Here is a 26,881-nt window from a genome sequence, read left to right on the forward strand (position 1 = left end):
TGCTAGCTGTTTATATTGTGTTTCCTACAAAGCACACAATTTTGTTAAAACTCCTATATAGCCTATGCAGTATAGTTGGCTGGCTTCTTCTCTTACGTTTGACTAATGGAGAACAAACTAGCAACAGACTAATGCAGATACGCGACTACTGTGAAATATAGGCCTACACAACATGGCCCTAATGCAACACAGTTGTTCAATAGAAATTAAGACATAATTAATAGTTCACTTAGCCATTCGAAGATGTTGCTGCTGCAGTTTCTCGAAGTGGATGCTACATATGAACATCCCAGCAGATGCCGCCACTTCACCGTCTCCAGCAAGCCCGCCATAACTCAACTGCACGAGCGCTGCGTGCATCCCTAATCTAGAGTCCAGACTCCATCGTTGGAGAGGAAAGGGTCTCCGCCGGTCTCTTAAATATAATCAAAGGTTAAGACTTCTGTGCGCTTAAACCTGAGTTTTTTCATGAGACCAATCCACTAACTGGATACACGAATTAAGCATAAGCATCTAAATGACTCTGAATGAATGAATGCTTCAGCAATTCTCTAACGACAAAGTGCAAGTAACCACATGATGATGAGGTAATACATATTCAAAAGTTGCAGAACAGTCATTGGGTAGAGGTGTGGTTCGTGTGAGACTGTTTTTAATTATGCTAAATCCATCTCAAATCAATCAATAGCCTAGTTTGTTGGCCTCAAACAAAGCAGGTACCTGTTGTGGATTTTAACCATACCATGATAAAATTCAATTATGTACATAAAGATTATCACTGCACCTTGTTATTGTAGATTAACGCAATCAGCAACCATGGAGAGGGAATCACAGGACAAGAAGTCTTCAGTCAAGTCAGCGCGTTTATTCGAATGCAGTCCAGAGATTCAGCCATCAGGAAAGAGGACTTCCTAACTTTCTACCTTAACTTTATAACCCTAAACAACCATAAAATCCAACCCCCATCTTCCCTACAAGGATAGGGGTTGTCACAGAAGTTTCTAGCACTGACCTGGTCAGTTAGTCAGTAAACAGACAGGAACACATGCTCTACCTAGCCTATGCAAGTTAAATTCAAGATAGGTACAAACACACACACACATCTAAGTTCTAACCTTATCTCACACAAAACATATTAATTAAATATAACAAAATTACTACAGTACCTGTCAGTGTCACTCATTTCTAAAGGTCAAGAAGATGTCTTCTTCATGTTCGATGAGCAGGTCTGAGGTGGGGCTGCTGTTTGCCACTGGGGGTTTCGGTGATCCCTCCAGGGCCCCCCTCACCTTTCTGTCTCCAGACAGCGCCTCCTCCTCCTCCTCCTCCTCCTCCTCATTATCCTCTTCATCCATCTCCGTCGCCGTCGTCATCATCATCATCACCATTACTACCTCCTCCTCCTCCTCCTGCACATCATCATCATCACCTCCCCATCCTCATCATCATCATCATCGTCACCATTTACCTCCTCTTTCTCCTCCTCCTCCTCCTCCTCCTCCTCTTCCTCCACCTCTTTCTCCTCACCTCTCTCCTCTTCCTCTTCCTCTTTCCTCCTCTCTATCTCTACCTCTTCTTCCTCCTCCTCCTTGCTGATACCCCCCTAAGACCTCCCAGGATCCGCTATATAAGGCCTGGTCAACCTCTCTCCATCACTCTCACCAGAGTACTCGAAGCATCCCAGACTGACGTACATCTTCAGCTTTGTGTACTTCATCAGCAAGTCAAGATGACCTCCATGGCAGGTAAGTTTAAACTAGCTCTGGGAAGATGAGTCTGCAAACCTGACACCCTGTTTGTGTTTTTTTTTGGAGTTGTATAAAGTAGAACTAGAACTACTTACAGACATACTCTTACAGATGTAACTACAACTACAACACTGGTATGGTATTACATGGTTTCAGCTTTGTAATATCATACCACTAGCCTAGTGTTGTAATTACATCTGTAAGAGTATTTCGACTAGGGATGCAAACGATGAATCGATTAATCGACTTTAATCGATCAATGAGTTAATCGATTAAAAAACATTAATCACAATTAATCGACAATTAAACTGACAAGAGACCCAGGTGAAATGGGCACGTGAAGAGTGTGTGTGAAGAGCGGTGTGAATAGTGGGAATAATTAAATCACATTTGGATTAAAGAATTGAAATAGAATTCATTTAAATGTGGTATTTTATCTCAATTTTTAATTAAAATTTTTAGATTTAGTAGGTTTTTTTTCGAGAAACATTGAGATTTCGGGGGGAAAACGCTGCTTATCGTAAATCGATCGATAAGGCTATCAACTAATGATTAATGAATTAATCAATAATTTGCATCCCTAATTTCGACTTCTACTTCTACAACTTCTACAACTCTGCACAAAGACAAAAACAGTGTAGGAACTCAATAGACATATTTTTCTCTATTCTTTTCTTATTCTGTCAGTCCTCTGCTGTCGCCTATTACAGTCTCTCCAGTGTTGCATATGAACTAAGTGACACAAATCAAATCTTTAAAAAATACAATCTATCCTGTCTATTTATCTATCCTACATTTAAAGCATTATGTGTCCTGATCCTGTCCTGGACATGTACAATGTCCACAGGAATATTCCTCTATGACTAGCCAGTTCAACCCATTCAGATTCAAAGTGACACATACAGTGTGTTGGAGATAATATTTTTTTTCTCATCTCATGTTATTTTAGGTAAGGTAGCCTAAGTTGTGATAGCCCACCGCTCATCTGTTGCCTGATGAAGGTCTAAGAACCGAAAGCTTGCAAGTCAAGTAAAGCTTCTTTGCACAAAAATAGACCTGAAGTGTGCGGATTGTCTTCTTTTTATACAGGAAAGGTAGCCCACCAGAAAGAGATAGCTCAGGGAGTGGGCACCCTACGGCACGCCACCAAGTTCGAGGGTCAGGACTACGAGGCCCTGAGGAAGCAGTGTCTGGAGGCTGGCACGCTCTTTGAGGACGACAAGTTCCCTGCCTGGGGACGCTCCCTCGGATACGCCAAGTTTGGCCCCAACTCTCCCAAGTCCCGCGGCGTGGTCTGGAAGAGACCCACGGTGAGATGCTACTACTACACCAGGGCCATAACGAGACATTTTCAAATGCCGGGGTCAAATTCTGTGTGCTGTACTGCATACTGTACATTTAGAATGCTTCAAACTCTTCAGTCAAACTCTAAAGTTTGTCTTCCTTATTACCGGTAATCACTGTTTTGAGGATAAGTGGGGGTGGTGTATACAGACTGAATTTATCATTGTTGATCATAGATTGTTTTTCATCATAGATAAAGTTTACATTTCTGAAAAAAATACTGAGGACATGACCTCTGACTCCTCTATGGTAGTTACGGTCATGGCTACTGCACTTGACTCGGGCAATGTTTCTTGATGTGCTTGCTGTGGGGATTTTTACTTACCGTTAAGAGATTAAGGCCTTTAAAGCACACGCTGTCTGAAAAAGGCAAATTCTGTCCTATGAGACATGTCACACTCAGGCCACGACCTGTCTGAAGTACTGCCATTTGGCAGTAGATTCAGATCTAGGACAAATAGACTGAAGAACAGTTTTTATCCAGCGACCATCACTGTACTTAATACTGCAACCAAGAAATAGTTTTTATATTTACTTTTTGAAATATATTTTTAATTATCTGTAACTATTTATTTTTTTGCCTCAATCAACAAGGAATGCTCAATTTTGTTGTGCGCATTACAATTAGAAATAAGATATTCTATTCTATATATTCTATTCTTTTCTAAATGTGCTGTTACCAGAATAGCAATGACCAAGTCGCAGTGCATCACTAAAGGCCCTGTGTTATGTCATAGTATTGTAGTAATATGGTAGTTAACATTTCAATGACTTTTACATCGTTCAACTGGTGGAAAGGCATGCATCATAGGGCTACCTTTTTATTTGTATTCAATGTTATTGCCAATTTAATGTTATTTCCAACTTGTTGGGTGACTGAACACAAAAACGAAGGCTACTCGATGGTGCTGTAATGTAGCAGAAAACCAAAAAAAAACCTCCCACATACTGTCCTCTTTTGCAAGTTTCTTTACAACATTTCGATGCGGTGACCTTCTTCAAGCAATTTCAGTTTGATGAAATTGCTTGAAGACGGTCGCTACATCGAAATGTTGTAAATAAACTTGCAAATGAGGACAGTATGTGGGAACTTTTTTTTTGGTTTCTAACGTTGGTGTCCTGGGGTCACCCTCCAATACACCTGACCAAAGAAGCTTTGCAAGAAGAAGAAAGAAAAGAAAAAAAGAGCTGTAATGTAGCAAGACATGTCAGGATGTGGAAGAGCTACACATGTCAGTCATGTGATTCTACAGTTCCAGTTCCAACACACACCAATTCTTCCTTTACCAAGTCCATACTGCATTTCCAATAGTAAAAAATCAGGTGTACTTCTCCATGTGATTTGTTTTTTATTAACAGGAGCTGTGTGCAAAGCCAACATTTATCCAAGGCGGGGCGACCAGAACAGACATCTGCCAGGGGGCTCTTGGTCAGAATAACCTTTTCTATTTCCATTCTGTTGTCTTTGTGTTAATTGCTTTCGAATATAAAGGCCAGAAACCCCACCCTCCCCAACTGCAATGGGAAAGTCAGGCACTCTGTCTTCCCCGGGAATCACCCCAGGATCTGCATACACTCTGTGGGCTGAAACGTCACTAAGGATAAAATTCCTTCAACTTTTTTTCCAATATCTTGTATGCTGCTTTGAAGGACAAAGATCTTTTTTAAAAACTACCCCCATAAAGGAGTTTCAAAAAATAAATTAGCATATAAACAGCTAACAACATATCAATATGTGATCACACAGTAATTGACTTACTAAAACATTTGCCCTATATTTCCTGAAATGTTGTATCTTGGAAGATTTGGGCATTTGATTATTTCTGTATTCGTATATGTCTGGACTTTGACAAACTCAGTCTGTTGAATAAAGTTTCTTATTAGATGTATGCATAATGCTAATGTACAATATGTATGCAACTGTTACTCTGCATGTAAATGATGTGTAACTCATGCACCTGCTTGTTTAAACACGTCACTGTTTTTTGTGTATTTCCGCTACTACAGGGGACTGCTGGCTTTTAGCTGCCATTGCTGCCCTGACCCTGGAACCCAAGATCCTGGCTCGTGTCGTCCCCCCTGGCCAGTCTTTTGATGAGGGCTATGCTGGGATCTTTCACTTTCAGGTTACAAAAAAAACAGCAATTGCATATTTTATTTGTGAAATCATACTAATAATAACCCATGCGTGTAATATAACATGCCGCTGAAAGTGTTGAAAGCTGAAAGAAGATAAAGCGTCAATTTCTACATTGTAAGTTGTGCAGTGTGAATTCAACACTCAGAGTGTCGATTTGAACTCTCCTAGATCCACTCCTACACCACGAGTGTAGAATTTACACTGCAAATTGTGTAGAACACAAAATATTATGGTCATTTCTTACCTTATTCTAACTCGTTTTTATAGTGTTGAGATCATGCCTTCAGAATCTTCTCCTAGTCTGAGTGCACCGTTTCCATTACTGTAATTCCAGAGAGCTCTGCATTGTGGGCTGGGGTTAATCTAGAGTGTTCTCTTGAAATAATGAGCCAATGGTTCTGTATTCCACAGTTCTGGCAGTTCGGGGAGTGGGTGGACGTGGTGGTCGATGACCGTCTGCCCACCAGAAATGGACAACTATTGTTTGTTCACTCAGCGACTCGGTCAGAGTTCTGGAGCGCCCTGTTGGAGAAGGCCTATGCCAAGTGAGTTGATATAGACCAGTTTAGTGCTCTATTGGAGAAGACTTGTGCCAAGTGAGTTGACCTGTTTAGTGCCTTGTTCTAAGAGAGTGTGTCCTGGCCCCCGGGCCATATTATGATAGCTTGGGGCCCATAGGCTACAGGTTGCTGTGGGCCCCCCCAGAAGGCAAATTCTGTGACAAATTCATATAGACAGTGTCATAATTACGAGTTAGGAATTAAGGGTAACATGTCTATCAATTGTACCCAATACAATAGCTACATTTTTCAATACTGCATCTTGTCACAATGCTGCATTTTGTCACGTTTGGCCAATCGGGGGCCCCCTGGCAGGTGGGGGCTAGGCTGCAGCCATATCTAGCCTTTGCATTAATGTGGCCCTGCTTGGCCCCCACATCTGATCTCTACTGCCTACCATGTGGTAGCCCCATAATGCACTCTATTCCACCAGTGGAAGGCTGTAATAGTAATTGAAAAGTGAACCATACCATAGTACTACACCACTATGACATAACACAGGGTCTTTGATAATGCACTACGACTTCATTACGGTCATTGCCGTTCTCGTAACGCCCTGTCCTAACGGTTTGAGTAGAGTTAATGTTGGGTAGAATATAATTGAGACACTTTTTGATCATTAAGAAAATGAAGGTGTCCAGCAACATAAACATTGACATTTAATTACACACACCTACCCACAGATATACAGTCAGTATATCAGGGACCAGTACACAGGGACCAATACACACACACACACACACACACACACACACACACGCACACACACGCACACGCACACACACACACACACACACACACACACACACACACACACACACACACACACACACACACACACACACACAAATCCCCTGCTCCAGAGACAACTTATGTGTGCAGAATATAACGCCAGATAAATATTTGACCTTCGACAGCAGTATTTACTTTAGGCTGTGATATGTTTTTGATATACGTATATATACAGTATATTTTGTGTTTTTTTTTTCAACTCTATTTAGAGAGGACAGTGGAGAGTGGGACAGGCAACAAGAGAGACGGGGGAGGATCGGGAAACGACCCGGTTTGGGAATCGAACCCGGGTCGCCCGCACAGCAGTCCAGTGCTAAGCCGACTAAGCCAGGGCTGTAGTGGAGCAGCTACAAGGCCAATATGGCAAGAATCGTGCAAATTATGATACAAGCATGAAATTTGGCAGGTATGTGCCAAAGACCCTAACAATCAAATTTACCCGATTTGCCACTTGAAATGGCGGCCATTTTCCAAGATGGCCGCCAAAAAATACCCCAAAAGTTGATTTATTGCAAAGAATTGACATATAAAATTATGATACAAGCATGAAATTCAACACTTTTGTGCCCAAGACTAGCATAAATAAATCTACCTGATTTGCCACTTGAAATGGCGGCCATTTTCCAAGATGGCCGCCAAAGAAAACCTCAGAAATTGATTTTTTGCACAGAAATGACCAAACAAATTGTGATACAAGCATGAAATTCGACATGTTTGTACACAAGACCAATGAAATTAAATCCACCTGATTTGCCACTCAAAATGGCGGCCATTTTCCAAGATGGCCGCCAAAAAGACCCCAGAAATTGATTTATTTCACCAAATTGACCAAGCAAATTATGATACACACATGAAATTCGGCATATATGTGATCATGACCAATACAATCAAATCCACCTGATTTGCCACTTGAAATTGCGGCCATTTTCCAAGATGGCCGTCAAAAAGACCCCAGAAATTGATTTATTGCTCCAAATTGACCAAGCAAATTATGATACACACATGAAATTCAGCATATATGTGATCAAGACCAATACAATCAAATCTACCTGATTTGCTACTTGAAATGGTGGCCATTTTCCAAGATGGCGTCAGTTGTATAGAATTGCAAATGTGGTCTAAATTGTTCATTATCCTTAATTCAGATGATGAGGTGATACAGATGCGTCCTCCAATGACAAATAAGCCCTTATAGCATACTAATAATATGTTGATAACATTCCAATAATGCCAGTTATGCACCCCACCCCCCAACAAAAAATGACTGCTAATGACATGCTAATAATGCAATGACAATGTGGTAATAATAAGCTAATTCATGGTTTTATCAATGTTGCTCTTACATAATGTGGCGATGTTGCTCTAACGTTGCGGTAGCATGGTAATAGCTAATGCCAGTTCTTGATGCCGAGGGAGGGTGGTGCGTGATGATGCTACTAGAAAAATCCAAAATAAATAAAATGTAAAGAAAGCTGTTGAGGCATCAACATAGCTACATCCTGATGAGAAACAACAGCCTAAGTGAACAATCACATAGAATCCCAGATTCAGAACACAACAACACTGGTTTATTCATCAGTGCAGTTTTACCCAATGGCCTAATGAAATAACTTATGAGGACTGTTTTATGGACATTTATACAGTTATAACCCCTTTGCAAAGACCCTATGTTAGACCCGTATTGTCTTCAAAATTGCAGTGATCTTTATCTTGAAGTCTTTATCTGTTACTTAAGGCTCTCTTTAATGTCTTAGCAATGCTGTTATGATGTAGTTGAGTCTTTCCAGCAAAGTGTGAACGGGCCTGTCTTTTTGAGGAGGTTAGAAGTCTATGGCTGAATCTCATTTCACCCCCTTGAGAGCTGTGTATACTCTCTTTGCCGCCTGTCGCACAGAGGTCAACGCAGACTGTTTTGATTTTTGCTCGATCTGGTCTGCGCTGTGAGAGGATTCAAACTGCCTTCAGTACAAGGAGTAAACTATACGTGTCTGTTGCCTTGTAGCTACACAGCTACACAGACTCAACGACAATGGAAATGAAACATGCAATAAACGTCAACCTTTTTTTTGATTGCACTATCCACCGCGGTAGTTTGGAACAAGGAAGTGGGTCATTGTCGAGAACAGGTCGCACAAAGCAGAATGAACTATGGAAACACTTTACTGTACGATATAACTTCAGCATCGTAACTTGCAAGTGCACGTGTTGTCTTTGGTTCGTGTAAATAAATGAAGCTACAAAGCATGAGGAACTTATTTAATGAACATCTCATAGTCCGTATTCCAGTGAAGGTTAGAACAAGGAAGTACGTAGCTGTTTGTTCTTGAGCACAGAGCAGCCTGGTCGAGAGGACCAATCACAGCGGCTCTTGCTGCCGTTAACCGCGTAGCTGTCTGCGGGCAGTCACATTTTCAGGTGCACACCAAGTGGTAAAAATAACTGTGTGGCTGTCTGCATCATCGCACAGACAACTTTGATTCTGAGCATAAACCAGGCTTTAGCCCTACGCCTTTCCCCTTACCCTCCGTTTTGCACGTTCATAGGCGTAGGGCTGTCCGAATTCACGTTAAGACAGAGGGGTAGGGGTAGGGGTAAGGGGCTTTCTACCCCTTCAAATAGAGATTTTCCAGAGGAAGACTTCAAACGGAGGGGTAAGACCTATTTCCCCCAAATGCATTGTGAATGTCTTAAAAAAAGGTCGGCATCCACAAAAGCACGCAAAAATAAGTACTTTATGTAATTTATGTTTTTACTGTTGTAATAAATGTTGCATTGTACTAAGTTAAACATTGTCTCAATGGGTTATTTTCTCCAGGAAACGTGCATGAAAAAATTGCTATTAATGTCTACTTAATGCATGGAAGTCGTGAAGGAATTGCGAGGGTCATGCAACACCGTTGTCCTTTTTTAAAATTGTTGTCCGAGTGATTACAAGTAATATTGTTGGTTTAACCATCGAGAGGCTGTTTTTTGAATGCTATGGTTGTCATGCCGGGATTGTTGAAGGGGTGTCTCAATTCGTAGGGGTTGCGTTTCAAGGTTAGAAGGGACAAGGGGCAAGGGGAAGGCATAGGGGTGTTCAAACTTCACAGTGTGCAAAATCAGTGTTGTACAAATGACAGTGCACGGTTTAACTTTAGAAGGAATTCAATGACAGACAGTGCATCTAGGCATTTGTGTCCAAAATTCATTTTCTATTGGTTACTGCTTCTCAATGGGGGCTCTACAACCCCCAGGGGGTATTGGGGAGTCCTGGGGGGTGTTGAGAAGGATAAAGCTGAGAGGAGGTAGTACTCGCAATGCATTCAGGGAAATCTGTCGAAGCCCTCCGTCCGTGGAGTGAGGTGTTGGAAAATCTCCGCGCGGAGGGGATGAAAGCCCTTCGCCGAACCCCTACCCATCTGTCTGAACGTGGATCGGGATGCCACTACGCTTATACGTGGACGCGCAAAACGGAGGCAAAGGGAATCGGCGTAGGGCTAAGGGGTGTAATGGGATTCACCATCATCATCATCAATTTCTTCTCTGTGTAGGATAATGCCCCCTGAAATACACTAACACCTCCTGCCATATTACCGTAAATTTCCAAGTGGCCAGCAAGTCAGGAAGATTTGATTATATTGCTCTATAGCACAAACAAACAAAATTAGAAGCTTTTAGCGTAATTTTCTTGCTGGATTCCGCGCTAAATTCATTCTTTTTGGAGCCCATATTGTGAAATGGCTATCATTTCAAGTGGTAAATCAGGAACATTTTCTTGTATTGTTTGTTAGCACATTTACACAACATTTCATACTTGTATAATAACTTACTTGGTCAACTGTGTGCAAAATTCAATATCTATGGTATGGTAATCTACGGTATATTGGCGGCCATCTTGAAAAATGGCCACCATTTCAAGAAGCAAATCAGGTGGATTTGATTACATTGATCTTGTGCACATTTATGTCGAACTTCATGCCTACATCGTAATTTGATTGATCAATTGTGTGCAATAAATCAATTCCTGAGATCTTGGCGGCCATCTTGGAAAATGGCCGCAATTTCAAGTGGCAAATCAGGTAGCTTTAATTACATTGGTCTTGAGCTCATGCGTGTCGAATTTCATGCTTGTATCATAATTTGCTAAGCCAATTCTATGCAATTCATCAATTACTGAGGTATTTTTGGCGGCCATCTTGGAAAATGGCCGCCATTTAAAGTGGCAAATCAGGTGGATTTGATTTCATTGGTCTTGAGCACATACATGTTGAATGTCATGCTTGTATTATGATGTGCTTTGTCAATTCTGTGCAATAAATCAATTTCTGAGATCTTCTTTGGCGGCCATCTTGGAAAATGGCCACCATTTTAAGTGGCAAATCAGGTAGATTTAATTGTGTTGGTCCTGAGCACATACATGTTCAATATCATGCATATATCATAATTTTATATGTCAATTCTATGCAATAAATCAATATCTGGGCTCTTTTTTTGCGGCCATCTTGGAAAATGGCCGCCATTTCACGTGGCAAATCGGGTAGATTTGATTGTATTGATCTTAAGCACATACCTGCCGAATTTCACGCTTGTATCATAATTTGCACGATTTTTCCTGTAGCCGCTCCACTATGGGCCTAGGCTGTGATATGTTGATCTCCACATGCCTAATGTGTTTACGTGTCCATGCCTTGTCTTCCACAGGGTGAACGGTTGCTATGAGACGCTGTCCGGTGGCCACACCATCGAGGCCTGTGAGGACTTCACTGGAGGCATAGCGGAGATGAACGACCTCGAGTCAGTTCCAGAGAACTTTTTCAAATACGTCCAGAGGGCCCTGAAGAGAGACTCTCTCATGGGCTGCTCCATAAATGTAAGTAGAAGCCTAAACAGCACTAGCAGGGCCGGTCCTAAGGTTTTTGGGGCCCTAAGCATAACTAGCCTGGAGGCACCCCTCATAATTAAAAAAATAATAGTCAATCTCAATTTAGTCAATCTCAAATGGTTCAGTGGTCGAGGGCCCTTGGAGAGAGAGGTCCCAGAAATGGGTCCCTAATACATTATGTATTAAGTGGGGGGGGGGCTTTCTGAAGACTTTGTCCTCGTCAGTGGTCCTGACTTTAATTGCTGTTTTTAAATGGTTCAAATAAGAATACTATTGTTTATGTTGATGATACTGTACTATACTATACTGGCTAACATTAACGGTTACTTCTTTGCTTAGGCCATGAGCAGAGCTCAGAGCGAGTCAGTCATGGCAACAAGACTCGTCACGGGACATGCCTACTCTGTCACCGGGGCGGAAGTGGTACGTTCACAATCATTCTGCATTTTACACAACATTGTAGCCTACTCAATAGATAAAAATACATTTCACAAGATATTCTACACAATAGAATAAAATGTCTCTGTGACAACATGACTAGATCCATGATGGATTCATATGTGTATCTTTAAACAAGTGTGGTTAAGTAGGCCTAATATTTTACTTGTACACTACATATTGCTAGGCTAAGTAAGCTAGATAATGCTAGATATTTTCTGCCGCTAGGGTCTTGTCTGGTTTATGTACTTCTCTCCTGGACACGATCTCACAGGTGCAAGTCGATGGCAAGGATGTAGAGCTGATTCGAATTAGGAACCCCTGGGGCAAGATTGAGTGGAACGGGGCCTGGAGTGATCGGTGAGTGGCTAGCTGGAACGGCACTCAGGGGTTTGCGCTAGGCTATGCGCTCGGAGATAAGCTATGTTCGAGAGCCTCCCATTAAGTAATGTTTGAGTTTACTGATAAAATGAAGCTTTGACTTTGACTGTTTTTCCTGTTTACTTTTAACGTTACCTGCTGAGTTTTTAACCAGCACATATGCAGAAAAAGAACTGTGTGACCACTGAGAAGTATAAAAAAACAAAACCATAACTTCCTTCCAACATAACTAACTTCACTAAGTAACTACAGTTAGTAGTACACCCCAGTGATGTACCTGTTTCTGCAGTGGTAATTTCATGTGGAGTGCTGTTCTTAAATTCACTTCTAGTTTTGCTTTGGCCACCTCTACCACTGAGCACACAGCACCCAGAATTACCATAGCATGAAGGTTACATACCGCCATTGAGACATACCACCATTCCGACATTGACTTTTTATTGCAAGAACAATTTTTCCAGCTTGCAGGAACTGTTTTCAGACCCTACTTGTAAAGGCATTTGGACCGTGACAAAATTAGACCCTAAATTATACATTAATCCTGTAATTGCGCTGTCACTCTCTCCACTTCCGCTCATGTAGCAACATTGTTGCAAATGTCAATTGAGTTAGAACGTTGTTCACGCGCCTTTAAGTACTTGCAACAATGTTCAAATGACTCGGAATGGCTCGGAATGACAATCAAATACTGTCGGAATGGCGGTTGCCACCCAGCATGAATCACATTAGCAAAGCATGAATGTTCTCATTCCCGGATTTTAACTCTTCTTTATGGCTGTGTGGAAATGAAGTAATGATTGGTCACTTTAAGATATGGCTAAACTCCACTTCATTAGTGCCTGATTTTCATAGACTTCAGACCACGTACCGCGATTCTGGTCTGACCAGGACTATAACGATTAAGTGAGTGTTTCCAAATGGCCTGGTTAACCCGCCTCCCTCGGCTTGCTACTGGTTGAGGGCTGTGCCGAAGTTTAAACCAGGACTATAACGATTAGTGTTTCCAAATGGCCTGGTTAACCCGCCTCCCTCGGCTTGCTACTGGTTGAGGGCTGTGCCGAGGTTTAGACCAAACATTTCCCAATAGAACGTCTCTGCTTAAACCGCGTCACTACCTTGAACACGCCTCTACCCAGGACGGTTGGAAATGCTCAGTTGACTGGTTCCAGACAAAGTGGGTGGAGTTTCCTGCTGTGTAAGGAACGGAATCCTCATACACAAGATCCTGGCCCCAGTGTGTGTAGCTGAGCCGAAGGTGTTGCGTCACCGCTATGGCGGAGCCCGGGTAACTTCAGTATTGACTGTGGTTCAAGTCTTGGAATCTTTGGCAAGACTTTAACCACAGTCACTACTGAAGTAGAGTTTAGCCATATCTTAAATGTACTTTTCTCCTTGAGCTGAAGTGCACCTGCTTGGCAGAAAAAAGTGAAGTAGCACTCATTGACGGCCAGCACTCACAAGTGAAGAGTTGGCTTTTTAGTATCTGAAATATGATTGGTGTTGGAGAGGTTATTTTTGATGTGATGATATGCAACTGTTCAGCATTTTTATAAACTTCTTCCTCTTATTTGTTTTGGTGATGGTGATGGTGATGATGATGATGATGATGATGCTGCTGCTGCTGCTGCTGCTGCTGCTGCTGATGATGATGATGATGATGATGATGATGATGATGATGATGATGATGATGATTCACAGGTCCAAAGAGTGGTCCACTATCAGTGATGAGGACAGAGCTAAACTGAAACATGCATCTGAAGATGGAGAGTTTTGGTAGGCTATGCCACAACCACCCCACTCCTACCCCCCTGAACCCCCTGACACACTCTCTCTCAACTTTGTCACAAATGGCACGTCCATCCATGAGACTGTTTACATTTATTTAGTCACAATAACTCAATGACTGACAGTAATCCGACAACGGGAAAAATCCATTAGGCATTGCCATGCATCTAAGGCAGTGTTCCCCAACCTTTTTTTGTCTTGTGTACCCCCAAGCCTCTTCGTTGTGCCATGAGTACCCCTTAAGTCAAGTTCTATATCGCTTTCTCCATCNTAATGTAACTAAGCTCCATATATTTGTTAAATTTTCATTTTCCAAGTACCCCCTGCAGTGTGCTCGCGTACCCCTAGTGGTACACATACCCCTGGTTGGGAAACACTGATCTAACTAAGTCACTGACTTACACTCCCACTGTGTTCCACAGGATGTCCTACTCGGACTTCAAACAGTACTTCTCTCGGCTGGACATCTGCAACTTGACCCCAGATGAACTGGACACCGATGAGAAGTGCCACTGGAACAATGACCAGTGTCACGGCGTGTGGAAAGAGGGCTCTACCGCCGGGGGCTGCTGCAACTATCGTAAGGGGATGTAAATAAACGCTGTCCGCCATGTAACCTTGGCCCCTAACACAGTGGTAATATAAGAACTGGAGAGAGTGAATAAGTCCCGCCTCCAGTCATTTCAATGGGAAATGCAAGGCTTGTGAATTCAGCCAAAATTGAACGAATTTTTCAGCTTCAAAGATGGAGTCGTTTCCGCCACCAGTTTACTCAGCCAATTACGTGCCACGTTAATGACTGACTTACGATTGACCAAAAAGATGGAAGACGAGCATTGGATGCATGGAGGTGCCCAACTACACACCTGTATGTGTGCCCAACACTAAACTCGCACACCCACCAATCGCGTCCACCCTCTTTGAGCGAAGTGGTGGCGGAATTGCGACTAGGAAGTGCCTTGCTAATCGGCGAAGCTAATCAGCCAAATCCTGACCCCCTGGTGTTAACGCTGTACGCCATGTAACCTTGGCCCCTAACGCAGTGGTTGCCAAACTTTTTTTTCGATGCGGCCCCCTTCGTGATACCTACATGTACAATTCGTCTGCTCAATGTGTGTGTGTGTGTGTGTGCGTGTGTGTGTGTGTGTGTGTGTGTGTGTGTGTGTGTGTGTGTGTGTGTGTGTGTGTGTGTGTGTGTCTCTTCTCAATGTGTGTGTGTGTGTGTGTGTGTGTGTGTGTGTGTGTGTGTGTGTGTGTGTCTCTTCTCAATGTGTGTGTGTGTGCATATGTGTGCATGTGTGTTTCAGCCACCTACTACACCAACCCCCAGTTCAAGGTGTGCCTGACGGAGGAGGACGATGATCCTCTGGAGGCTCTGACGGGGGGCTGTACCCTGGTGGTGGGCCTGATGCAGAAGGATGCCCGGCGGGCACGCATGCAGAGCGCCACCCAGCGATACGCACCCATCTGCTTCACAGTCTATGAGGTGCAGAGAACATTTATATATATGTTTGTATATGTACGTGCGTCTGCATATGTTAGCGTGTGTGTGCGTGTGCGCATGTACATGTGCATGTGGATGTGTCTGTCTATCTGTGTGTAATACATTTAGTACTTACGATTTGTTCAGTACAGATTCATCAGCGAACAATACAGTATTCATTGATTACCGTTAGAGTACCTTAGTAAGGATTACAGTACAGTTGTAATACCATGGACCACACCATTACTGATTTGTTGTTCTCTCTCCTTTCACAGCTTCCTGAAAAGGTTGGTGCTTGAGACCCACAGTGGAAACAAATGAGATGACAGAAGAATTTCAAGCTCACTTTTGTATTTGTTTGTGTGTGTGTGTGTGCACTGTGTGTGTGTGTGTATGTGTGTGTGTGTGTGTGTGTGTATGTGTGTGTGTGTGTGTGTGTGTGTTTATGTTTATTAATGGTGGCATTTAGTTTTAGTTAGGCACTAGATACAATTATGACAATGGTGATGATAATACTGTAGGTAATGTGTAGATCATTGCAATGCATATACGTAGAGTAGGTACATATCTGCACTATTGTGGTAGTGTTTTTTGTTACACATCAGGAGGTGAAGGCCTAATAAATTGGAAGTAGGCCTAGAAGTCAATTCACGATGTAAGTATTACAAAAGTAGGCCTACATATTGCATAGTTGTTTTTATAGGCCACTTTTCACACCTCTGTTAAACATGCCAACCTGGAGTCGGAGCCCCCCCTCTGCTCTCCCCCTTTACAAGGTCCAGCCTGGGCCAGTTAGGCCGGGAACATGCTTGCTGTGTGACTTTAATTATGCACACAACTGCGTGAGACTGACTGCATTTTGCATACTTGCAGAAGAGTATAAGTACAATACTGGAAATATCATGTAGGGGGCAGATAGCCCGGATAACTGGGAACACTGATGAAGGGCTAGACCCGAAAAGTTTGTCCCCTGTCTGTCGGTTTTATTTACTTTTTTCGGCTTTGTTTAATACAGTTTTTGATTTTGCATTCAGCTCCAGTGTGCGACTTCTTTCTTCCTTTGCATTATACTGCTCTTGGAATTACGCACAGAGCGATACGCTAAGGATAAGACATTGGTGCGGACGCCACCCCACCATTACTATTCGGGGGCAGATAGCCAACAGGACTCTGATTAATATTTTCCATCATTGTTCGACTCTACTGGGACCTCAAGATAGACGTTCTGAAGATTATCCCTCCCGGTTCTGTCAATATTGCACTGTACGCATGTGACTGCGTAGGCTACCTTGTGCCCGTAAAAGTGAAAGTGACATGAAATAGGCAAACGCATGGTAAAGTGTAGCAAAAAGTGCACACGCACGCTATATTGCACTATATACGTATCAATGGCATCACGTGTGCCATGTGCGTGACGCCCCTTTTTGGGGGAAAACATTGGGGGAAAAGCCAATGCAAGTCAATTGGTGGTGTTGGGAAAGAATGCCGAAGACGTGTTGTGTTGTCGGCTGTTCAAATAATGTAGCCAAACAGCCGTGGCTGAAGCATGAACTGTGTTTATTTGTAATGTAATGTAATGTAATTTGGGCTAGCCGATGTAGCATGTAAGTTAATGAGACATTCGGTTTGTTTCCCCCCAAGAAGGGGCGTAACGCACATTTACGAGCAAAGTACCCGGATGGCCGTATATACGTATACCTAATTTAGTGTGTTTTACATGGTACATTTCATTCCAACTCAACTCAAACTCAATTTTGAATATAAAATAATTCCACTTTGAAAACATCATGTAAATATTTCACAATACAGAATAAAGGGTATTTGGAATTCGAAACTTAATTCCGACTAAAGTGGGTGGTTTATTCCAACTTAATTCCTCTATCATGTAGCCTATAAATTGATGGTAGACGAGTGCCCTACCGATGGCAATTCAAATCTTAATTAGCATCTAATGAAGTGTTGTGCTCTGCCTCTCTTCCAGTACCACGACCAGACTAACGTCCACCTGAGCCGCGAGGAGCTGCAAAGGCTCCGGAGGGTGGAGATGAGCGCGTTCATCAACACGCGGGAGGTGGTGGAGCGCTTCAGCCTGCCCCGGGGAGAGTACCTCATTGTCCCCTGCACCTTCATGCCCAGGAATGGCAGCTTCGTCCTGCGCATCTTCACTGAGAAGGAAGCACCCACCAGGTGGGAAATATGTAGGGTAATGGGGAAAATATACACTGCCTGGCTGAAAAAAGTCCCCAACAAAAAAAGGTCACCCACACTAACATGCTGTTGGACCGCCTTCAGCTTTGATTACATCACACATTTGGTGTTGTACTGTAGGTATTGTCTGTCTACAACTTGGCTTTGAACCATGTAGCCTATCGCTTGGTACGTCTGCTCACAAAAGTTTAGAACCACTAAAACGTAACAACGCAGAGACATTTCAAATAGGCTAGGCACGAAACGTCTGTTGCTACAGTTTACATGTATATCCACAGATTTTTTTAGTCACTTTTCAGCTTCAGTATACAATTTTTGACACAAGCCTTGCATGCGTATCATATTGTTACTTTTTAGAAATGTGCACCGTAATCAAAGTAAAAGGTAATCCAACAACACAGTGTGTGTGACCTGATTTTTGGTGGGTATAGTCTTTTGCCGGGAGGTGTAGTATTAGACCTATTTTATTTGTATACATTACATTACATTGCATTGCATTTGGCAGACGCTTTTATTTACCAATGCGACTTACAATTGAGGATGTAATCAAAGCTGACATCACTACTGGAAACAAAGTGTACAGGAAATATGCAGCACAACAAGTGTGGATGCTAAGTAGGGTTTGTTTCTTTATAGGAACATAAACACATGGTTGAGTGCAAACACACATATACACATCAGTTCAAGCAGAAGAGTTTTAACTTGCCCCTTGAAGGCTGAGAGAGATGTGCCTTGACTTGCTGCCTCTGGGAAGCTGTTCCACTATTTAGGAACAACAACAGAGAACAATCCTGACTGGGATCACTTAGAGTGAGCAGGCGGCAGGGCCAGACAGCCTGCGTTGGAGGAGCGTAGTTCTCTTCCAGAAGTATAAGTCCTTCAGATAGGCTGGGCCGTTCCTGTGATGGTTTTGTAGGCAAGGATCAAGGCCTTGTGTTTGATCTGATCTGCGATTGGTAGCCAGTGCAACTCGATGAATAGAGGAGTAACATGGGTCCTTCTGGGTCTGAAAGCCAAACGTGCCGCCGCATTCTGAACCATCTGCAGTGTTTAATGCACAAGCAGGAGGGAGTTGCAGTAGTCAATGCAGGACATGACTGTATCCCAAACCAGTCATGTAGAATATTGGGTCAGCAAGGGTCTGATTTTCCGCATGTTGGACATCTGAAATCGGCAGGTCCGGGCGACTGAGTTGATGTGACTGGAGAATGACACCTCTTCATCAATCATGACACCAAGATTTTTGACAACTTTGTTTGGGGTCACTGTGGTGGAGCCCATCTTGAGGATGATGATGTGCCAGAGTGACTCTTTAGCTGGGATCACTAGGAGCTCTGTCTTGGACAGGTTCAGCTGTAGATGGTGGTCCTTCATCCATGTTGACAAGTCGTTGAGGCAAGGGTGAGATGCGTACCGAAACCGCAGTCCTCAAGATGGAACAACAGGTACATCTGGGTGTCATCAACATAGCAGTGATAGGAGAACTTATGTGTTCAAATGACACGTCCCAGGGAAGAGGTGTACATTGTGAACAAAAGGGGCCCCAGCACTGATCCTTGGGGTATGCCTGTGGAGAGGATGTGAGTCATAGACCGTTTTCCTTGCCATGGTACACTGAAGTGCGTCTGGATAGGTAAGAGTTGAACCATTAGTGGACAACACCAGTGATTCCCATGGTTGAAGTATCCTCAGGAGTATCTTGTGGTTGACTGTGTCGGAGGCAGCAGACAGGTCTAGTAAGATGAGGACTGAGGATAGCCCTTCCGTTCTTGCAGTCTTTAGAGCTTCAGTTACTGAGAGTAAGGTAGTTTCTGTTGAGTGTCCACTTCTGAAAACAGATTGTTTTGGGTCCAGTAGTCCGTTCTGGTTTAGGAAGTTTGTAACCTGTTTTGCAACTGCCCTTTCCATGGTCTTGGATAGGAAGAGAAGCAGTGAGACAGGTCTGTAGTTTTCCACTTGAGCAGGGTTCAGTGTAGGCTTCTTCAGTAGTGGTGTTACCCTGAATTGTTTGAAGGCAGAGGGGACAGTGAGTGCCATAGGACAGTGAGGAGTTCATGATGGATGTGATCGCTGGGACCACTGTCTTGAAGGAGGTTTGTAGGCATTCTGTCCAGTAGGCAGGTAGTGGGACAGCTCGCTGTGATGAGTTTGGAAACATCTTCTTCAGAGAGTAGAGTAAATTCATGGAGTGTTGCAACGGTCGGTATGGTTGCCAGAAGAGTGCCTTCTGGGGAGGAGGGCGGTTCACAGAATTGCTTGCTAATGTTTGCTACCTTTTCAGTGAAAAAGATGGCAAAGTTGTCTGGGTTGAGATCTGTGGCCGCCGGAGATGGAGGAGAATCGAGCAGTGACTTGAATGTAGGGAACAACTTACGTGGATCCGTAGTGTATGTCATCTTGGCCGTTGTTACAGACGTGGAGAAGGAGTCTAGTACTGTAGACATCTAAGTTTTTTAAGGTCGGATGGTTTGCAGGTTTTGCGCCATTTCCTTTTTGCCGCTCTGAGGGTATGGTAGTACGTAGAACTCGGATAGAGTGGGCACAGGTTGTTGAGGCAGGAAGTCAGTGTGGAGCTGACCGAATTTGTAGCACTGTCAACATCGAGTGAGGACAGTTTGCATGCCAGAGGATGACAGGTTGCATAGATTCCACCCCTATGTGACCATGGGAGGGGGGCTGGGTGTCAGTTCGGGTAGAGAGCTTTATATAGAATTTTATATATTCAAACTTCAGTTCAAAATGTTGTAGTCTTACAACTATTGTAGCCACTAAGTAGGCCCTATTTGTTTTCTCTATTGTGATATGCATTATAGTGGAATGGATGATGACATTGACGCAAATGTGGGCGAGGTAAGATTCTACACTGCATTTCAAACACATACACATTGCAAATTATTACAATTGCATTTTATAATTGTAAAAATAACATGACCCACCTGGTACCAAATGCTGATCATAGATTTACCTTTGATTTCTTTTTTAACAGGATGATGACGTTGAGGGTGGCATGGACCCTCGTTTCAAACAGGTGTTTGAACAGATCGCTGGTAATGTAAGTGCTGCACCTTCTACAAACTCCATGAGCACTCTCTCTCTCCCATGAGTTAACTTGAATATTTCTCCCATTCGTCCAATTGAAAGTGGATAGCTTAAAGCACATTTGACAAGTCAGGGGTGCATTTCTGGAAAGCGTAGTTGCTAACTATGTTAGCTACTTTGTTGGTTGCAATGCAATTTACCATTGTCAGCTACCAAAGTTGCTAACTGCTAATAACTACGCCAGAGATCCTATAGACGGCGATAAGTCATTCTAGTTCATTTCTGGTATCCACTTTATCTTAGAAGACCTTCGGTTAGGAGACATTCTGAGTCCTGGGGTTGAGAATAAATGGAGTCCCATTGGCGCTGTAGATGGTGGTAGAGCACTTCTTGTGCAAACACCTCAAAAATAGAAGAAAAAGGAGGGGACAACGCCCCCTTAGGAGACCCAAATTGAGGGGACCCACTAGTTTGACGCCTTCTCTGTACTTACGTGGTACGTCCCATGGTAATCAAACATTTCAAACAAGCGATTTAAGGTTAGGGTTAGGGTTAGGGTTAGGGTTAAGGTTAGGGTTAGGGTTAGGTTTAGGGTTAGGGTCGTATGACGTAAGCGGTAAGTACCGAAAGGGCGTCGAATTAGTGAGTCCCCAAATTGACCACACTCTTTTGCATTGGGTGGGCGTGTTTTGAATCTTCTTTATTACTCCACCCTCTTTGATTACGCTTTCCAGAAATGCACCCCAGACTGGAAGTGGAGCTTTCCAAAGAAATCTGATAAGTTGAAGATGACCTTGGAAACGATCAACTACACATTGTGCTGTGGACATCAGATGGGATCAAAGGATTATCTGTATGCTTCTGTGTGTCGCCATTACAGACATGAATTAAAAAACAAATACTTATTTTTTTGTCTCATCAGGATTCAGAGGTGTCTGTCTATGAACTGATCCGCTTCCTGAACCAAATTGTTTCTGAAAGTAAGTGCCGTGTGTGATAGAGCAAAACTGTTGTCATGTCATGTGTTAATGTGATCAAGTAACGTGATTTATTGGTGTGTTATGTTGCTAGAACAAGATGTGAAGACAGATGGATTCAGTGTTGAAACTGGCCGCCATATTGTCAGCCTTCTGGATGTATCCTTTTGTTTTGCAGCTTTGCCAAATACATACTCTCATACATACTGTATGTACATACATTCATACATACCCCGGTACATACATAAATACATACTTTAGGCTATATACATACATACATACCAACATACATACATACATACACACATACATACATACATACATACATACATACATACATACATACATACATACATACATACATACATACATACATACATACACACATACATACACACATACATACACACATACATACATACATAAACACATACATACATACACACATACATACATACATACATACATACATTGCATGCGTTACATACATACATACATACATACATACATACATACATACATCAGGCCTTTATTAGAATACCATGAAAAAGTTGATTTATTTCCATAATTCCATCAATAATGTTAAACTGTCATGGATTGTAGATTCATGGCCCAGTTTTTTAACTATTCCAATCATTTTTTTTTTCTTTTTATATACGTTGGCCTTCCAGCTCAAAAAACCCATGAATTAGGGAATTCGCATCATTAGAATATTGTAATAAAATCACATTTTTAAAGATATCCTTGATGCTTTGCTGTCAGCTGTTCTTCTTTGTTGACCTGGTACCCCACACGTCACTCTTCAATATACCCTGTAGATTTCCATGCCACGTTTTGGCGCTAACTAAGCAGTTTAATTCTAAATAACCAGAAATGAAACCCCATTGAAAATGAATGGGGTTTAATTTCTGTTGAGTTAGAATTAAACTGGTGAGTTAACACCAAAACGTGGCATGGAAATCTTCGGGTATATTGAAGAGGGAAGTGTGGGGCACCAGGTCAACAAACAAGAACAGCTGACAGCAAAGCATCAGGGATATCTGGGCTTCCATAACTCCCATGCACTGTTTTTGCCATTGACTTCAATGTTAAACGCATCATGGCCATTATGAAGACAGAGAATGTCCTAACCAAGTATTGACCATTGCATGTTATGTAGAAAGTACCAAATTTCAACTGATTTAATGTGACCCGAATTTTGATGAAGAAAAATGTGATTTTATAACAATATTCTAATAATGCGAATTCCACAAAGGGTTTTTTGAGCTGGAAGGCCAACGTATATAAAAAGAAAAAAAATAATGATTGGAATAGTTAAAAAACTGGGCCATGAATCTACAATCCATGACAGTTTAACATTATTGATGAAATTATGGAAATAAATCAACTTTTTCATGGTATTCTAATAAAAAGGCCTGGAGCTGTACATACATACATGTACATAGGCCTACCGTACATACAGTAGAACTGAATCTTTTTGGAAAGCTTTACCATTTATAATCTTTATTTATCTGCTGAGATCAGAAATCAACACTCTCACATTCTGAATTCTACACTCTGAATTCTACTTTCTACATCCAGTATTTTCCAGCAAAATCTTCTAATGGAGATATGAGACATTATGTGTGATATGATCACAATATATCCTCATTGTTCTCATTGTGAAGAAATTAATGCACCAATGGTGACCGTGTTCCAAAAAAAGACTTTGGAAAATGCTTCAACTTATGACTTTGGAAAATGCTTTAACTATATGTATTACAGCAAGATGGAAGTGCAAAACTTGGCCTGACTGAATTCCACATCCTCTGGACGAAGATTCAAAAATACATGGTACGATAAAAGCTTTGAAGTGCTGATGTCACCAGCCTCTGTCATCTCAAAGAGATCTTCTTTACTGACCTGTGTTTTGCTTATCACTTGAATGGTTGATAACATTGAGTTTTAACAATCAATGCTCTATCTATCCAATTTGCTTGGCTTCAGTCTATGTTACTTTTATCTATGGGATAAAAGAGGACAGTATATTAAGTAATATTGATACTAGAGTTACTGCTAGTAGAATTATGCTTGGACAGATTCCATGTCAGAAGACTGTTCGCTTTTATGACTGGACATCTGGCTTTGTGCCTGACTCAATGCAATCAGTGCCTTCTGGAATTGAAATATTGTCATTTTTTCTAAGCTTACCATACAGTACCACACTACACTCACCCAACAACCCATGTGGTACGATGACATCAACAATAATATTTTGCTTCAACCCAGCCACCAAGTCAACCTGTCATTTCAAACAAACCAAATGTCTTCTGCAGTGGAGTGGACTCTTGTCTTGCCACTGACGTGTCTGTCTTACCAATTCCCAATGCATGCCCAATACACCTGGCTGCTCTCCTACCTGTGTCCCCGTGCAGGAGGTCTTCATGAACCACGACTCTGATAGGACTGGCACCATGTCCTCCCATGAGCTGAGGGAGGCGCTGACGGAGGCTGGTATGTATAGTTCTAGCAGAGATTCTTTAAGTATATAGAGATATGCCAATGTAATAGGTTGCTATGGGCACCTAACATGACCAGGTTCCGGTCTGCCTAAAGGGACGTGTCATAATACTCCTAGCATTGAATAGAACAGTCCTTAGGTCTGCCTAGGTCTGCCTAAAGGGGGATCCCCCCCCTCCCCTTGCAATAATAGAACCCGGAAACAATGGGCCAATGGAACCTCTCTCTCTCTCTCCTCTCTCTGGTTCTAGTATTGTACCCTATGCATGCTCCTCCGCCAATCATGACCTCTTTCCAACCATGCCACTGCTTTAACCCGTTAAAATGCGGCATTATACATTTGTTGTTACCAGAATGGCAATGACCGAGTCGTAGTGCATTACTAAAGGCCCTGTGTTATGTCATTGTAGAGTAGTACTATGGTAATTAACCTTCCAATGACTATTACAGTTTGCCTCAGATGGTACGACGTGCATTAATGGGCTAAAAAGGATTGTCCCCTGAAGCCCTTTATATTAGAAGTCCATGTCTAGTCCATGATGTTTGATTTAACATTACATTTAGCTGGCAGTTATCCAAGAAAATATATAGCAGGAGTTGAGTATTGACTACTGCATTATTGCAGGGTATTGGCTTTAGTACACCTGAGCAATGTGGGGTTGGGGTCTTTCTGAAGGCCACTTTAGCCAGGAATGAAGATGTAGGGATAGACTTCAGGTAATGTTTAGGGCTGCCCTAAACATTAGTAACTTAATGTTTCTACACATAAAACCATTTTCTACAAAAGCAATGTTTGCTTCATCCCTTAGGATTCAAGGTCAACAATACAGTGTTTGAGGTCCTTGTGGATCACTACGCTGATGTTCGCTGTGGAATAGACTTTGACGGCTTCGTGGACTGCCTGGTCAGACTGGAGATGCTGTTCAGTAAGTCACCACATGCAGTATTCAGATACTGTCGCTCAAATATGCCTTTAATTAAATGCTAAATGATAGATGCTGTAATGTAGGACTAATGAATGCAATCTTTTTTGAAACAGAGATGTTTAAGACCCTTGACACCGATGGGTCAGGAAAGATCGAGATGAATATTCAGCAGGTAAAGTTTTTTTGATAATCAAATTAGAGATGCACCGGATCCTGATTTTTAGGATCCTGCCGGATACCGGATCCACTGCTTAAGATCCTGCCGGATCCGGAACCGGATACCGGATCCTACGAAAGGGTTGAAACACATAGCCTACTCACACATGTGGGCCCTTTTTATCACGTTGGCTCAAACTATTTTGACTGAAAAGCCTCGGCTACCGGATCCTGGATCCTGGAACCGGATCCGGATCCTGTGAAAAACCCTATTATCCTGCCGGATCCGGAACCGATCTTGGATCCGGTGCATCTCTAAATCAAATCACAGCCACAACTCCCTCTGGCACTCCGCAAATCCTCTGATATTATGGCAATTCCTAACCAAGTGTCTTTTGTTCAGTATGTATTTTTTTTAAACATTTGGTTTCCGTTTTTTTGTCTTTGCAGTGGTTGTGCCTCTCGTTGGTCTAGGGTGCAAGACATTTCAGCCTTGTCAACACTGGATCCCCTGCATGTTCTATCTGGATGTCCTGGATGTCCTCTCTATGTGTCATTTTGGTTTTCTGGTATTGCCCAGGGGTGTCACCAGACCTATTTTACAGAGGCACGTGCCTGGGTATTGATTTGCTGTGCCCCGGTATGAGTTTCACAAAAAAAAAAAAACAACAACCTTGCAACCTTGGATTTTAGCTCAGGTTTAGCATATGGAGTAATCTACGTACAGTATCTTCACAAAATAGTGCACATGCATCACTTGCAATAATGTCATTCATTTACAAACATTTAAAAAAATAAATAACAGTTTTTTTTCCTTGTGCGCTTTGCAATCTTGCGTGACCTCTCAGTGCCCTACTATGCCCCTGTGTAGCATTAGGTCAGCTGACGCCCCTGTTCTTGCCTTTCCTGGCTTTACTTGTTTGTCCCTCTTCCCTCACCATTCATTCTCGTGGGCTTGGCATGAGGGCCGCTCAATCCAGCCATATTTTAAAAAAACAACAACAACAAAAACAGCTGCCAGAATCTCAAGAGCAAAGACTGTAAAGAGGGGAAAAAGCCTTGTGCCATAAATGTGTTGTAAGTCCAGGCGCCATTTCTGCCACCATTTTAGGGAGAAAAGATTTCAGTTCTTCATCTTTTGCCATAAAGTGTTCAAGTATGCACAACTGAAACTGACATGCATGTGTGCCTGCCCGGCTCATAAAAAAATAGTGCCACCCATGATCCCCAAAACTGGCAATGCCCATGGAACACTGCTTCTGTACTGGTGTGAAAATCTCCCCATTTATGTTCTTCGCTTAGGAGACAATTTGCTTTTTTGGACGGATGGCTGTTCCCTTCAAGCCTGGGATCTTCTAATGTTTTTAGTATTATGTTTTGGTTTAGGTGTTTGTTGTAATACATCCCACTGGTAGGATTGACTTTTATAAGTGTTTTGTTATCATTAGCATCAAGGGTGGCTTTGTTGTCCGTCACAGTAGGGCCTATGTGTTTGGGTGTATCAAATGGCATCTTTGAGTCTAATTTGAACCTGCTAAGTA

General features: G+C 42.4%; 1 protein-coding gene across 1 annotated transcript; it reads left to right on the forward strand.

Moving 5' to 3' along the window:
- Positions 1-2,815: 2,815 nt before the first annotated feature.
- LOC134441637 (calpain-2 catalytic subunit-like) lies at positions 2,816-25,998 on the forward strand (the record flags this gene model as incomplete). Its single annotated transcript, XM_063192028.1, has 20 exons — positions 2,816-3,058; positions 4,452-4,521; positions 5,100-5,218; positions 5,644-5,777; positions 11,268-11,436; positions 11,788-11,871; positions 12,161-12,246; positions 13,966-14,040; positions 14,475-14,632; positions 15,360-15,538; positions 17,517-17,722; positions 20,557-20,593; positions 20,730-20,795; positions 21,705-21,762; positions 21,854-21,918; positions 23,524-23,592; positions 24,174-24,252; positions 25,068-25,184; positions 25,298-25,356; positions 25,791-25,998. Coding segments are annotated over 20 exons (2,097 nt in total), but the record flags the coding sequence as incomplete, so codon positions are not given.
- Positions 25,999-26,881: the final 883 nt, after the last annotated feature.

This window comes from Engraulis encrasicolus, chromosome 24, assembly GCF_034702125.1.
Source record: "Engraulis encrasicolus isolate BLACKSEA-1 chromosome 24, IST_EnEncr_1.0, whole genome shotgun sequence".
Lineage (NCBI taxonomy): Eukaryota > Metazoa > Chordata > Actinopteri > Clupeiformes > Engraulidae > Engraulis > Engraulis encrasicolus.